The following is a 12,178-nucleotide window of genomic DNA, read 5'->3' as shown; positions in this document are numbered from 1 at the left end:
TCAATTCTTGTATGTCCCCAATGCAAAACTCTAAACTTTCTTACTTTAGGGTTATTTTCCAAATAACTCCCAACTTTGTGTCCGGCTTCCCGCCTAGTCCCCTACTGCATCAAAAACACCCAGATGTCCCCCCTTTTTCAGTTACCGTTATAACACCGTTAACAAGTCATCACCTCTCATCCAACTCATCGCCTCTCTCTGCCACCTCACCTTCTCGCCACCTCGTCGTCTTTACCGGCGAAGGTCGCCGGCCAGGCAATTTTCTAGTAAGCGACCTTCAAACATGAAACATACAAATTTTGTTTATCTCTCTTCTCTCTCTCTAATTTTTTTTTTTTTAAATCTCTCCTCTATCTCTTGTTAAGTTTGTGACCATCCAACTCAAAACCAATTGGCAATGAGCGGAGAGGACATATACTTTATATTCTTGGTTGCTAGTTACTCATTCTCTCATGTGGGACTATTCTCACACGCCCCCTCACGAGCCAAACACGTGTGTCTTTTTTTCTTTACGGGTGACGTGGGGCACGTGTGACTTTTAAGTCTATCACGTGTGGGCCTAGCTCTGATACCATGTTAAGTTTGTGGCCATCCAACTCAAAACCAATTGGCAATGAGTGGAGAGGACCTATACTTTATATTCTTGGTTGCTAGTTACTCATTCTCCCATGTGGGACTATTCTCACATCTCTAAAAACTCTGGCGAAGGGGTTTGTTCGTCAAGCAGACCTTCATCATGAACAGACCCTCCGGCGAAGGGGTTTCCCTTCGTCGGAGTTTTTGGAGAGAGAGAGAAGAGAGATCTAAAAAAACAAAATTAGAGAGAGGGGAGAGATAAATTTTATTTTTTTTAATGTTTGAAGGTCGCAGGCCGGAAAATTAGCTGCCCGGCTACTTTTGCCGGTGAAGACGATGAGGTGGCAGAAGGTGAGGTGGTAGAAAGAGGGGATGAGTTGGATGAGAGAGAGGTGATGACTAGTTAACGGTGTTATAACGGTAACTGAAAAAGGGGGGTCATCTGGATATTTTTGATAAAGTAGGGGGCTAGGTAGGAAACCGGCCACAAAGTTGGGGGATGTTTGGGAAATAACCCTTTATTTTACTTATGTGGCGTGGTTATTTTTGTAAAAATATAATTAATTATTTTGGAAATATATGTAGACTTGATTTCTATTGGTTGAAAATCAAATAGAGTGCCCTCTTGATATATCTGTATTTCACCCTCGACACATCATCTTTGAGATCTTAGTTGAGTTTTGCATTGGAGATGATTTTTTAAGAAAAACTCTGAAAACTCTACGTGGCGCTCCGAGTTTCTAAGATTGTGTTTTGCATTGGAGATGCTCTAAGGGGAAAGGAGAAGAAATCTATAGCCTTGATAGGACTCTATAGATATGGAGAAGGAATGTAAGGGAGCGACACTGGGATTGCTGTTTCAATGAGACTTTCTTGGTTCTTATCCCCCAAGAACACTTTGGGTTCTCCTAGAGATTTTAGTCCAATCAACCTCCACAAAATTGTGACCGAAGTCTTGGCTAATATGTTGGCTAAAGTGCTTAATGATCTCATCTCTCCTTTTGAGCATTTGTGGTCTAGCTGTAAATCTTTGATGATGCCCTTATTAGTAATGAGATTATCGACTCTGACCGTTCGAGATGGAAACTCGGGTCATTTATGAAAGTGGTCTTCAAAAAAACGTATGTTAGAATTTCTTTGGGACTCCATTTATGAGGTGATGAAAAGTTGAGTTCTGGTTACAGTGGAGTATATGGAATCATAATCTAATTTCCTTGGCTTCCTTCTGGTCCAGACTAGATACCTCGGCAAGATACACTTCTTTTCTAGACTTTACTCGCTCTTGGGAAGCTCTTATGCCGAACACCTCCCACAGCCATCTACTAATGTTTAATCTTCCACACACGATATCAATCGCGTACGCCTTCTCTTCTGTAGTCTAGAAGAGTGCTCCCTGTGACAGGTTTCGGACTATTAATGAGCTTACCATGACTAGTGTTGCTGCAAAATAGACCTGTCTTAATATGAAACACTGCAGCAATTTGAGTAGGAAAGAAAAAAACCAACCTAGACTCCATACAGGGACAGAGAGAGTTCATACTCAAGACAGTAAACCACAAAGATAACGAAAGTCATTGATCATTAAAAGGATATATAGTCAACACAGACCATCTCTTACATCTCTCACTAACACAACCCGTCTCTCCAGTTGTCAACAAAATTGACAGACAAGTTATAATTAGTCAAAAAAAATAGTAGTTCATTCTTGTACACTCTATACTTGAATATCGAGGTGTGGTGAAAGACAATCAGGTCATGAACATTGTTTTACGGGTCGCTTCCCTCCAACTTCAACGAACCACGTCTTCCAAGCTTCTTTGTAATGACCAAAGAGATCGGTTAGAGCTGCCATCACAACATAAAGAGATAGCTTTTGTTAGTTCTTCTAAAAAATTCAAATGCCTATGAATTGGATTCCAGTATGAAGATGGTTAACAGAACTTGAACCGTACCGGTAGTCATACAGGTATATGTTATCACTTTTTATGGGATGTAAGGGAAAAAAATAAGAAACTAATGCAGAAAGACTGGCAAATGATTGATTTGGCAAACATTATCATGGACACGTCTAACCTAAACGTATGAATGAAATGCTTTTCAACTTTTACTTCATTTCCAAACTGTAGAGGAAATTTGGAATTTTTGTTGGCAGGGATCTAACCCAGTTGCTAAAAAAGCAAAAGGTTTACACAGCTTAACCTTTGGAAAACTTCCTACTCGGAGACTAACACTTATACTTTTGTTCAGCTAGTCCTGTCTTTGAAATACTTCCGTTCGATATAAATGTTATACATAACAAATTTAATAGCCTAAATATACTTATTTGCAATATTCAGATAAAGTACCTTGGTTATGATATTTTGGACGGTAGGAAGCCGATAGACTCTCAAAGGCCTGCACACTTTTGAGATCTTTCTTTTCAGCCTCACCAACTTTCAGAAACTCGGATGGGCTGAAAGGACCAAATGAAACACCTTTGGAGGTCTGCCTCGGTTGTAGCTCTTCTAGCGAACTATCACGATTAGTATCATTCTTTGTATCTCTACATTTCACTAGTTTAGTAGTATTTTCATGTGATTTTCTGCCAGCCACAGGAACCACCTTCGTCCTCTTCACCTCAAGGTTTGAAAGATCAGTTCCGAATACCCTTTTATTCGAGTATTGGCACACGGAAGATTCATTTTGTGATTTCTCATTCATCCCTAACCATCTAAAAGCAGGTTTTCTGCTTACAGCGTGATGAGTCTGCAATTCAGTCAAGAACATTGAAATGGTAAGGATTAGACCAATCGTTCGACATGGTTATGAATTTATTCTCCTGCTAATTTTGAAATGTGTTTACCTTTTCAATCAGATTTATAGATGACAAGACGTTAGCGATGTCATATAGTCGACGAGCTTTAGCAGCACAATGATCTAAAGAAGTAAGATTTAGTAAAGGGGTCATGAAATTCTTGAAATATCGTAGAATCATAATGAGTAGGTAATAGAGATCCAAATGAGGAAAATAAATAAATTCAGATGATTACTTTTCATCGTTGACGGATCGTGAACACCCCGGAGCAATATCTTTGCAGCTTCATCCAGGGAAATTTGATCAAACTAAACAAAACAAAATTTAATGAAGATATGAGAAAATTAAACAAGAACATGAGATTCAATAAAGCTTTCGAAATTTTGAAGTCGTAATCAGCTTACTTGGTCGCAGAGAAAGAGCTTAATAAAATTCTTAGTAAGAAGCCCAAGAGATTTCTCTCTTCGATTGTCTGCACAACAACAAGAATCTAAAGTAAATAAAAACCAAGTAAACTACAAATCATTATTTGGTTCATCTTCTCCCTAAATTAGGACTAATTTCTGTCTACCTGAAGACATGAAACTGAATATGAAAATTAGATAAAATGGTAAGAAGGAAGATTACCAATTTTAGCAGATGAAGAAGGATTAGGGCCAATAGATTCTGGGTTTGATTCATCTTGCTCAGTTGAATTTTCATCACCTGTAGAAACCTGAAGCAAAGAATCACTATAGTCTCACTTAATGTAACAAAACAGAAGAACACAAAACCACTCAATCAAACCCTAATTGAATTGCATTTCTTCTACCTTGACATTCATTCAACCCTAAACCCCAAACCCTAACTTTTAAGGCCTCTTCCTGAATAAAATTGTCTCAGTAAATTGAAAATTTAAGCAAACAAAAGTAATTGGTTGTATTACCTTTAGATCATTTAAAACCTTGGGAACTCCAGAAAACCCTATCCAAGAATACTCATTTTTCCCTTTCTTAGTAAGAACCTGAGGAGAAGAAAAAAAAAACCCTAGAAAAAGTTGGATTCTTGAACACCATAAGTAAACAAAATACTCACAAAATATAAGTGACCAGACTATTTATTTACCCCAATACTTTCCAATATATTGACTATATCGTATATCCGTCGCCGCTCAACTCCTGCAAATTCGAAATTCCTCAATAACCCAATCGCATAAGAGATTTTTAGAGAGAGAGAGTTTTGGAAAATACCTAATCGTTTAGTAGCGTCATCTAATCCAATAGATTGAATATCCTCTCGATTATACAAATTCAAGAAACTGGGTAATCAATCAATCAAGAAACTAATCAGAAAAATTACTAATATAAATGCAAGAAAGTGAAAAGATTCAAAAATTCAAAAAAAAAAAAGAACAGATTATTACGTACTTGATGCACAATAATCCAAGAGATTTGTCTTTCCTGTTATAAGAATTAGTCTTTGAAATTGAATCACTCAATCCATCCATTTGATTCCTTCAAACTTGATTTCTTGTGGTTTACTATAGAGTAGAGAGAGAGAGAAAGAGAATTATAGAGAGAGAAATAGGAGGGAATGAAAACAACGGTCGAAATGAGATTTGAATGGCGCCGTGGCCGGTTTTAGAAATTCAAAATCAAAGATTGATAGGGACGTGCGCGGGAGATACAATTTTTCTACCAGATTTCTCCTCGCGGGTTGGAAAAAAGCCCCCCAGCCCCAAACCCCTCCTGGATCGGCCAATGAGCCACCTGGTAGCCTCTGGATTAAATCCTCTTTCTTGGGCTTCAAATGTGGGCTTTTGTTCTTCAGTGAAATTGTGATGAATATCTGTTATAGGAACCCAAAGGACTAAAGGAGAAAAAAAATTGGGCCCGGGCAGAATAGCCTGATACGTGGATTGTCACGTGTTTTAGGCGGGTTTGGACGAGCAACAAACAACCAGATTTTGTCAAGTGTCGCCCCGTTTTGTTGGGTTTTATGGACGACAAATTAAAACCTTTGTCAATTACGTCCCGAGCGAAAAAGTAAATGATCTGGACTGCTCGTCTGGTCTGATTCCCACCCTAACTACGAAAGAGTTTTAGTAATTCACCCTAGTAGTTTTTTTTTCTTTTTTTTTTTGATGAAGATTCACCTTAGTAGTTGGTGTATGGAAACCTAACGACATCTGCCATTTTTTTTAAGTAGCCACTGTTTTATAAGAAAATTCATACAATCTAAGGCTTTTAAGATTGTTAAAAGTCATTACATATAACTTGTGAGTCTAACTTCCCTTTCTCTTCTCCTTTACTTTGTCGACGACCCTAACGAGTATGGGAGAGGGGAAAGGGAAGATGGCGAAAAATAAGACACTAAGATGATGGGTAGGGACGAGAGAGTGAAGGTAATGGTGGTGGTGGTGGTGGCGGCGGCAAAAAAACTAAAGGAAGACGGGAAGGGCGAGCTTGGAGGTTGATGACGGTGGTACTAGTGGTAAATAAGATGGAAGTATGGGTGTTATGGGGAAGAGAATAAAATTTAGTGTTTCTAAAATGTCCCAATACACCATGCAGTGTCCCTCTTCTAGTGACCTCCCAAAACTTTTTTTTTAAAAGGAAAATATTTCAAAATTGGGATCAAGAGCTACTGAATTCAACTTGAATGTTCTGGAGTTTAAATAGTTAGACTTGAGCTAAAATTGTTATAATATTCGGTTGCAAACCATCAATTTGAGTTGTACTAAATAGTGACGGTAGAGTTTAACCACAAAATTGGTTCGAACTCATTGAATTCGGAATCGATGACTTAAGCCAATTTTGAAGTTCACCGATTCTAAATCAGAAGAAAAAAAATGTGTTTGTCTTGGGTGACCAATATATATACGAAAAATAAAATATCTTGTGAGGACAACAATTTTATGTGGACGAATTGAACAATTAGAAATCTTATATGGAGATCAATTTATAAGGAGACATCACTCTAATAAATTCCACTCATGCCCACTGAAAGTTAGAGTTTTTATTTTAAGTCCTCTCCATTTTTTTCTTCTATAAATCCTATGCACTTTTTTCTTCACCAATCAAATGTGTAGAGAGAGAAATTGTGGAGACATTGTTGATCGTGCCAAGACCAAGAAAATCAAAGGAAATTGTTGGAGAATCTTCCTAAAGAGAATGATTACGTTCATTCCAACCTAAAACTTATATTTGAGATTTTTTTTTCCATCAAATTTGTGAGGTTTTGATTTGAATCTTTCCTAAATATGAGTTGTTGAACAAAACCAGACCAATTCATGGCGGACCTAGTCTTGTTCATGAACCCTAAAACTTCTAGAAATCATAGATAAAAAGAACCCTAGAAACCACAAACATTATCTTTGTATATAGCAAAAGATCTGGTCGTGTTTCGTGGGAAATCCCTAGAAAAAAAAATTAAATTTCATGACAAACTGTAGATGAAATTTGCCTATAGTTTCGTGGAAAACCACAGAAAAAACATTAAATTTTCGTAGGTTTTCCACGAAATTTTGGTACCATCTCTTTCATTACGAATTTTGCTAATGAACTCATATTCAATTCTTCCAAACTACAAAAAAGAAAATACAAAATAAATTTAAAAAAAACGTAGAGTTTTACCTCAATATAATTAAGTCATATTATAGAAATGTCTAGAAACACTTCTTTAAGTGGAGATTCAGGAGTTTTATCTTCCTCATCCAACTAGGACTTGAGACATAAGATAATGAATGGTAGAAGTGTGGTTTGCTTGTGGTAGCTGTAAAAGAATAAGAATTAGACCAACAAGAAGAAGATGGTGAAGGAGAAGAATGACAGTTATGTTTTCTATTTACTATAGTATATGTTTATGGTCCTCAGATTAATTACTGTTAAAGCCGCATAGAGTTGTCCCCCTATCAAATGAAAGTCAACTAAGTCAACCATAGTTGACTTACACTGGATCTAAAAATAGTTAACCATATCAAATATTTGGTTGTCTATATATTGACCACCTTGTCTTAAGAAAAGCGCTTTTATCTATTTTCTAGATTACTAGGGCGACAATAACACTCACGAGAGATGTTGAAAACAAAATCTAAAAAGGGGCCTGAAAACAAAAGCGCTTTTAACTTGGATAGCACTCAAGAGGGACCTGAATACAAAATCTAAGTTGAGAGCATGGGGTTTGGATATAGATGATCTCTGTCCATTGTGCCATGTGGGAACGGAAACTGACGAGCGCTTATTTTTTCAATGTATTTATTCGATTTCCATCTGTAATGCTTTACTACTCATGCTTGGTATTAATCGAAACCACTCAGGAGTCTGGTATGAAGAGAGTACTTGGTGTGTGGATACCTTTCGAGGTAATTCGATTCTCGGTCGATTGGGAGGACTAGTTTTTGCGGCTTTTATCTATCACATATGGTCTGAGCGCAACAATCGAATCTTTCGAGCTGAAAGTATACCACATGAAGTGGTCTTGTGTGGATTGGTTAATGAGGTGAAAATAAAGGCAATGGCTTGGAAACGAAAGACAGTGGCAACCGGTAATGCTAGGCAAATTTTGGACCTGTAGAACTTAACTTTACCGCTCACCGTACAAGCGGTTAAGACTTGCAAATGACAAAGGCCAGAGCCTGATCAGTTATCAACACAGACGGGGCCTTCGACCAATCGGTTGGGGGTTTTGGTGCTATTTTGAGAGACCACCATGGTGATCCAATGGTTGCTACAGCCTCTAGCACACATAGGGTCTCAGTTATAGTGCATGAATTGCAAGGCGTGAAGGCCGGTCTACAGTTAGCAATCAATTTTGGGTTTCAACGAGTTAAGATTGCCACTGATTCCTTTCTAACAGTGTCGCTCTTATCGAATTTGGCTAAACCTCCACCTTGGCAGGCAACTCGGCCGGTTCGTGAAATTAGATCCTTATGGACCCAATTAGAAGAATGCTCGATCATCCTTGTATACAGGGAGATAAACCAGGCGGCAGACTTCCTCTCAAAGATGCAGCCAACCAATGGGACAATAGAGATGCAACCGGAAGCGTTTCCAAAAGAGCTGAAGAGAATTTTAAGTGATGACAAGAAAGGTGTAATTAGAATTCGGCATTAATTTTGTTTTCATCGAAATTTCATTATATTAGTTCTTTATTTCAGTTGATTTAATTGATTCAGTAGCAGTGTAAAGGGTCATACCCTTCAACCTGTTGACAATTTCGAATAAAATTTGTTTTGTCTCTTATATAATGTTTCCTTCTCCATTAGACTATGTTTGACGTGGGAGAATAAAATGCCATTACTTTGACATGGGGATGTTTCCATCCATTCCAATAATCCAATCCCATCTTTAATATTTAGAAAGAGAGATGTTTCCAGCCAAACCTCCAATGCCACGTGCTGTTGATATCCTGCAAATCTTTTACAAACAGATTGTGTGGATAGCGACCTTATATGGTGTCCTTTTGTAACAAAGAAGAGACAGTGGCTTTAAGGCTAAACCACTTCAAAGGGTATCTTATCTTCTTAGGATTTTCTTTGCTCTCACAAATTCATTTTTTGTACTTAATTACCACAAGATTCATGTATTCCAACATCCCAATTGGACCTGGACGACCTAAAGTGGTTTCACTTTTTTCTGTTTTATTTGATTTCTCAATTGAGGCAGCCAACATTTTCTATAAAATTTATCTGTAACACCCGATACCATTTAAATTGTTGTTGGAAAAGTATTTGAGTGACACACGAAAGACAACTTAAATTTTTGCCTAACAATTTCGCCACCAAATTTAATCCTCTGCAAGTATGGTTACAAGGGTGTAATGAAAGTGAAGTATGACAGCTAATAATACCTATTATAACTGAAGTACATAAGAGATAGATAGAGAGAATAACGCCTACCTATTTAAACCTACGCGTAAACTTATGTTCACCCTTGGAATTAATTATTATACACAAGATTATTTAGGTAATCTACAACATATATTTTTTGGAAAGGCCAAAGAGGGTGGTATTTTATTTCAATTATTTGTTTACAAATGAATTTGAATAAGAAAAAAACAAAACAAAACAAACTTTGATATAAATATATTATCAAACAAGTCAAAGTAGAAATTAGTTTAAAAAGGTCAACAACTAAGGCATCAACTTTCTTTTTCTTTTCCATACAATGGGTAGCATTGAAGACACTCTATCCTATCTTCAATGTCTACCTAATAGCAATAGGTTGGTAGTCCGCTACAAGACTTCCATAATACACCCTAAACAAATAGAGAAGAGATAAAAGATGATAGAGAGATCGAGAGACTCTGAGTCAGAAAGACAATTTGTCTAAACATTGGATTCCTGAACGTGAGCGGTGAGCATATTATATGTTCATATCATTGGTTGATCAGTAGATGACTAATCAAACATGTCTTAAAAGAAAGTCCAGATACTCATAAAAATTTGATAGGAAGTAGTCCTAATGATGATGTGGCTGCCTACAAGTAAAAATGGAACATACCACGTCATCAATACGAGCAGGTTGACATGTTGAGACATTCTTCTAACACACATTTGGAGTGCTAAGTTATTATTAATCAAGGGTGGGAATCAAGCAAGTATAAACGCTTACCAATCACGGTTTAACCAAAATAAGTAGTGGCTAGACACGTTTGCCATAAATGGGTGGCCAACATTCGAACACCCACGGTTTATAATGGATTTGTGTACCTGTGGACGGGTTCAGACTGACGACGTTTTTCCCTCCCCTACAGCCCTACTGTCCTACAACTTCAACATGACCCCATGGAGTACCTACAAATCTTTTATTTTTTTTTTATTTTTTTTGTTGAAACCTACAAATCTTTTATGCATAGAAAAACTGTTAATGGAGAATCAGTCAAGTAAAAAAAAAAAAAATTGTGACTTTTTTTTGTTTTTTTGTGTAGAGACCAAATACTACTAAATAAAGTAGGGAGATGAAAGTGGACCCTAGCTTTGGATTCCCTATCAAAAAATTCCCTGTTTCCCACGCTCACTTTATAATTCTCCCTTCATCTCTTCCTATCTTCCCATGTGTAGTTTACTGATGCCAGACGTCACGATTGGTTTCGTCTGTCTTATAAAACTTGGAGAGGTCGGTCAATGATTGTTAAGAAAATTGGATTACCTCGTTAATCGTCATTAAATTTGTGATTTTTGCAACCGCGGATTCAAGCACTTAAACCGTTATATTTTCTTCTCCGATAACACTTCTTCCTCTCTCATCTTTCGTTTTTTTTTCTCTCTCTCACTCACTTTTCTCTATCTCTGACGAATCCTCCCCTTCGTCAGAAATAGAGGATAGAGAGAAAAAGAAGAGACAAAATGAGAGGAAGAGAGAGATGAATAATTCTTGCGAGTTTCGCCGTTGGACAATTATATCCGTGACGTAAAAAGGGGGTGTGTTTGGGGAAACATTTTTAATTTTCCAATATATTTCGGAGGGTTATGATCTGAAATGTTAATAGTAGACATTGGTGATACTGTAGATGAAGAGAAAGATCAAAAGATAAACTGTAAGCATGCGTAATTTGGAGTGGAAATCAAGCTTCTTTAAATCAATTGGGGCAACTCGGATTAACAGAAATTAATTTTTGTTTTCCATGACCACTTGAGGAGAATAATAACTTAACTAAAGAACCAATTAGTACTTTGAATCTAAATCATATATATGGTTCCTACAGAAAATTATTTCTATAAGGAATATCATCATATCATATACTCCGAATTTCTATAAGGAGTAAAAAACAAAACCGAATTTCTAATTATGAAATAAGTGAAGAAATTTTCATATAAAAAGAAATAAAATTCATAAAAAGTTGAAGAAAAAGGAATAAAATTAGCTATCTAAATTTAAAATTCCAACGGTCCTCAGCTTGATTTGGTACATAAAATATTTGGAAAAATCATTTCTATGAAATTCCAACTAACAGTACAGCTCTTTCAACAAAAAAAAAAAACTAATAGTACAGCTCTAATTGTATCTCTAGTCTGCAACTTTCTCAATCTTGATTTTGAATTCTGAAACTAATTAATATTGACGACATTTAAATCTCATCCTTGTTCAGATCGTTGTTTCATTTTGTTTTCTTCCCAATATATATCCTCTCTCTCTTTATTTCTCAATATCTCTCTATATATCTCAATCTTGTAAATTGTAGTTTTGGCGCGCATCCCTTGCAATCCTGATTTTAAATTTTGAAATCGACCATGGCACATTTAAATTTGATTCTCGTTTTAACTATTGTATTGTCTTTTCCCTCCCAATCTCCTCTCTACGTACTTTTCTACCGATTCTCATCTTTTTTTCCCCTCTTCAATTATCTCCCAAAGTGAAGATTCCCATCTAGTCAACTAGCTTGAGTTATCATCTTTGTAGTGAGAAGGGGATTGAGATCCATTCATTACAATTTTGGAGGGGAATCGAACCCCATTACTATTGTCTGTATGGAAAGATCATTAAAACCCCTTTAACCTGTCAAAAGAGAAAGATACCGCCAAATGATTACATTCGCTAGATAATTTTTCTTTTCTCTTCCCGAGGACCTCAAATTTTGGAGGTTTTGAATAAGGAGAGAGAGATATAAGAGAGACAAGATAGAAAAAGGAAATAAAAAGGAAGAAAAACAAGAAGGTCATAGTTGGAATACACTCTCTAGAACTTCTAGTTAGGGAGACTAAAAAGACGCATTGGACAACCTAGAGGTTAAATTGAAGAGTTAGTTAAATATGGGGGGTAAAAGCTAAATTACTTAAAAAATTTACATCACTAAAAAGTACAAGAAGAGAGAGAAAGTATAATTGAT

General features: G+C 36.5%; 1 protein-coding gene across 1 annotated transcript; it reads right to left on the bottom strand.

Annotated features, from left to right (window-relative positions):
* Window positions 1–2,138: 2,138 nt before the first annotated feature.
* LOC147547731 (E2F transcription factor-like E2FE) lies at window positions 2,139–6,283 on the bottom strand. Its single transcript, XM_086669774.1, has 10 exons — window positions 4,777–6,283; window positions 4,600–4,667; window positions 4,475–4,527; window positions 4,296–4,373; window positions 3,998–4,085; window positions 3,775–3,842; window positions 3,606–3,678; window positions 3,419–3,492; window positions 2,922–3,321; window positions 2,139–2,421 (listed from the first exon to the last, which is right to left on the bottom strand). The coding sequence occupies exons 1-10, from the start codon at window positions 4,854–4,856 to the stop codon at window positions 2,330–2,332; spliced, it is 1,074 nt and encodes a 357-aa protein (XP_086525900.1). The 5' UTR covers window positions 4,857–6,283; the 3' UTR covers window positions 2,139–2,329.
* Window positions 6,284–12,178: the final 5,895 nt, after the last annotated feature.

This window comes from Eschscholzia californica, unplaced genomic scaffold (genome assembly GCF_041429995.1).
Source record: "Eschscholzia californica isolate CP2 unplaced genomic scaffold, dmEscCali1.0.p SCAF_3, whole genome shotgun sequence".
In the NCBI taxonomy this organism is placed as follows: Eukaryota; Viridiplantae; Streptophyta; class Magnoliopsida; order Ranunculales; family Papaveraceae; genus Eschscholzia; species Eschscholzia californica.
Note: the sequence above shows the minus strand (reverse complement) of the source record. Positions and strands in the feature narration are given on the sequence as shown.

Bases quoted from the DNA above. Each gene is read 5' to 3' on its own strand.
- LOC147547731 (XM_086669774.1), bottom strand. From the start codon at position 4,856: ATGGATGGATTGAGTGATTCAATTTCAAAGACTAATTCTTATAACAGG. The intron at 4,086-4,295 runs GTAATACAACCA...TCTTTGCTTCAG, and splicing joins AGGTTTTAAATGATCTAAAG to GTTTCTACAGGTGATGAAAA. The intron at 3,322-3,418 runs GTAAACACATTT...ACTGAATTGCAG, and splicing joins CTATAAATCTGATTGAAAAG to ACTCATCACGCTGTAAGCAG.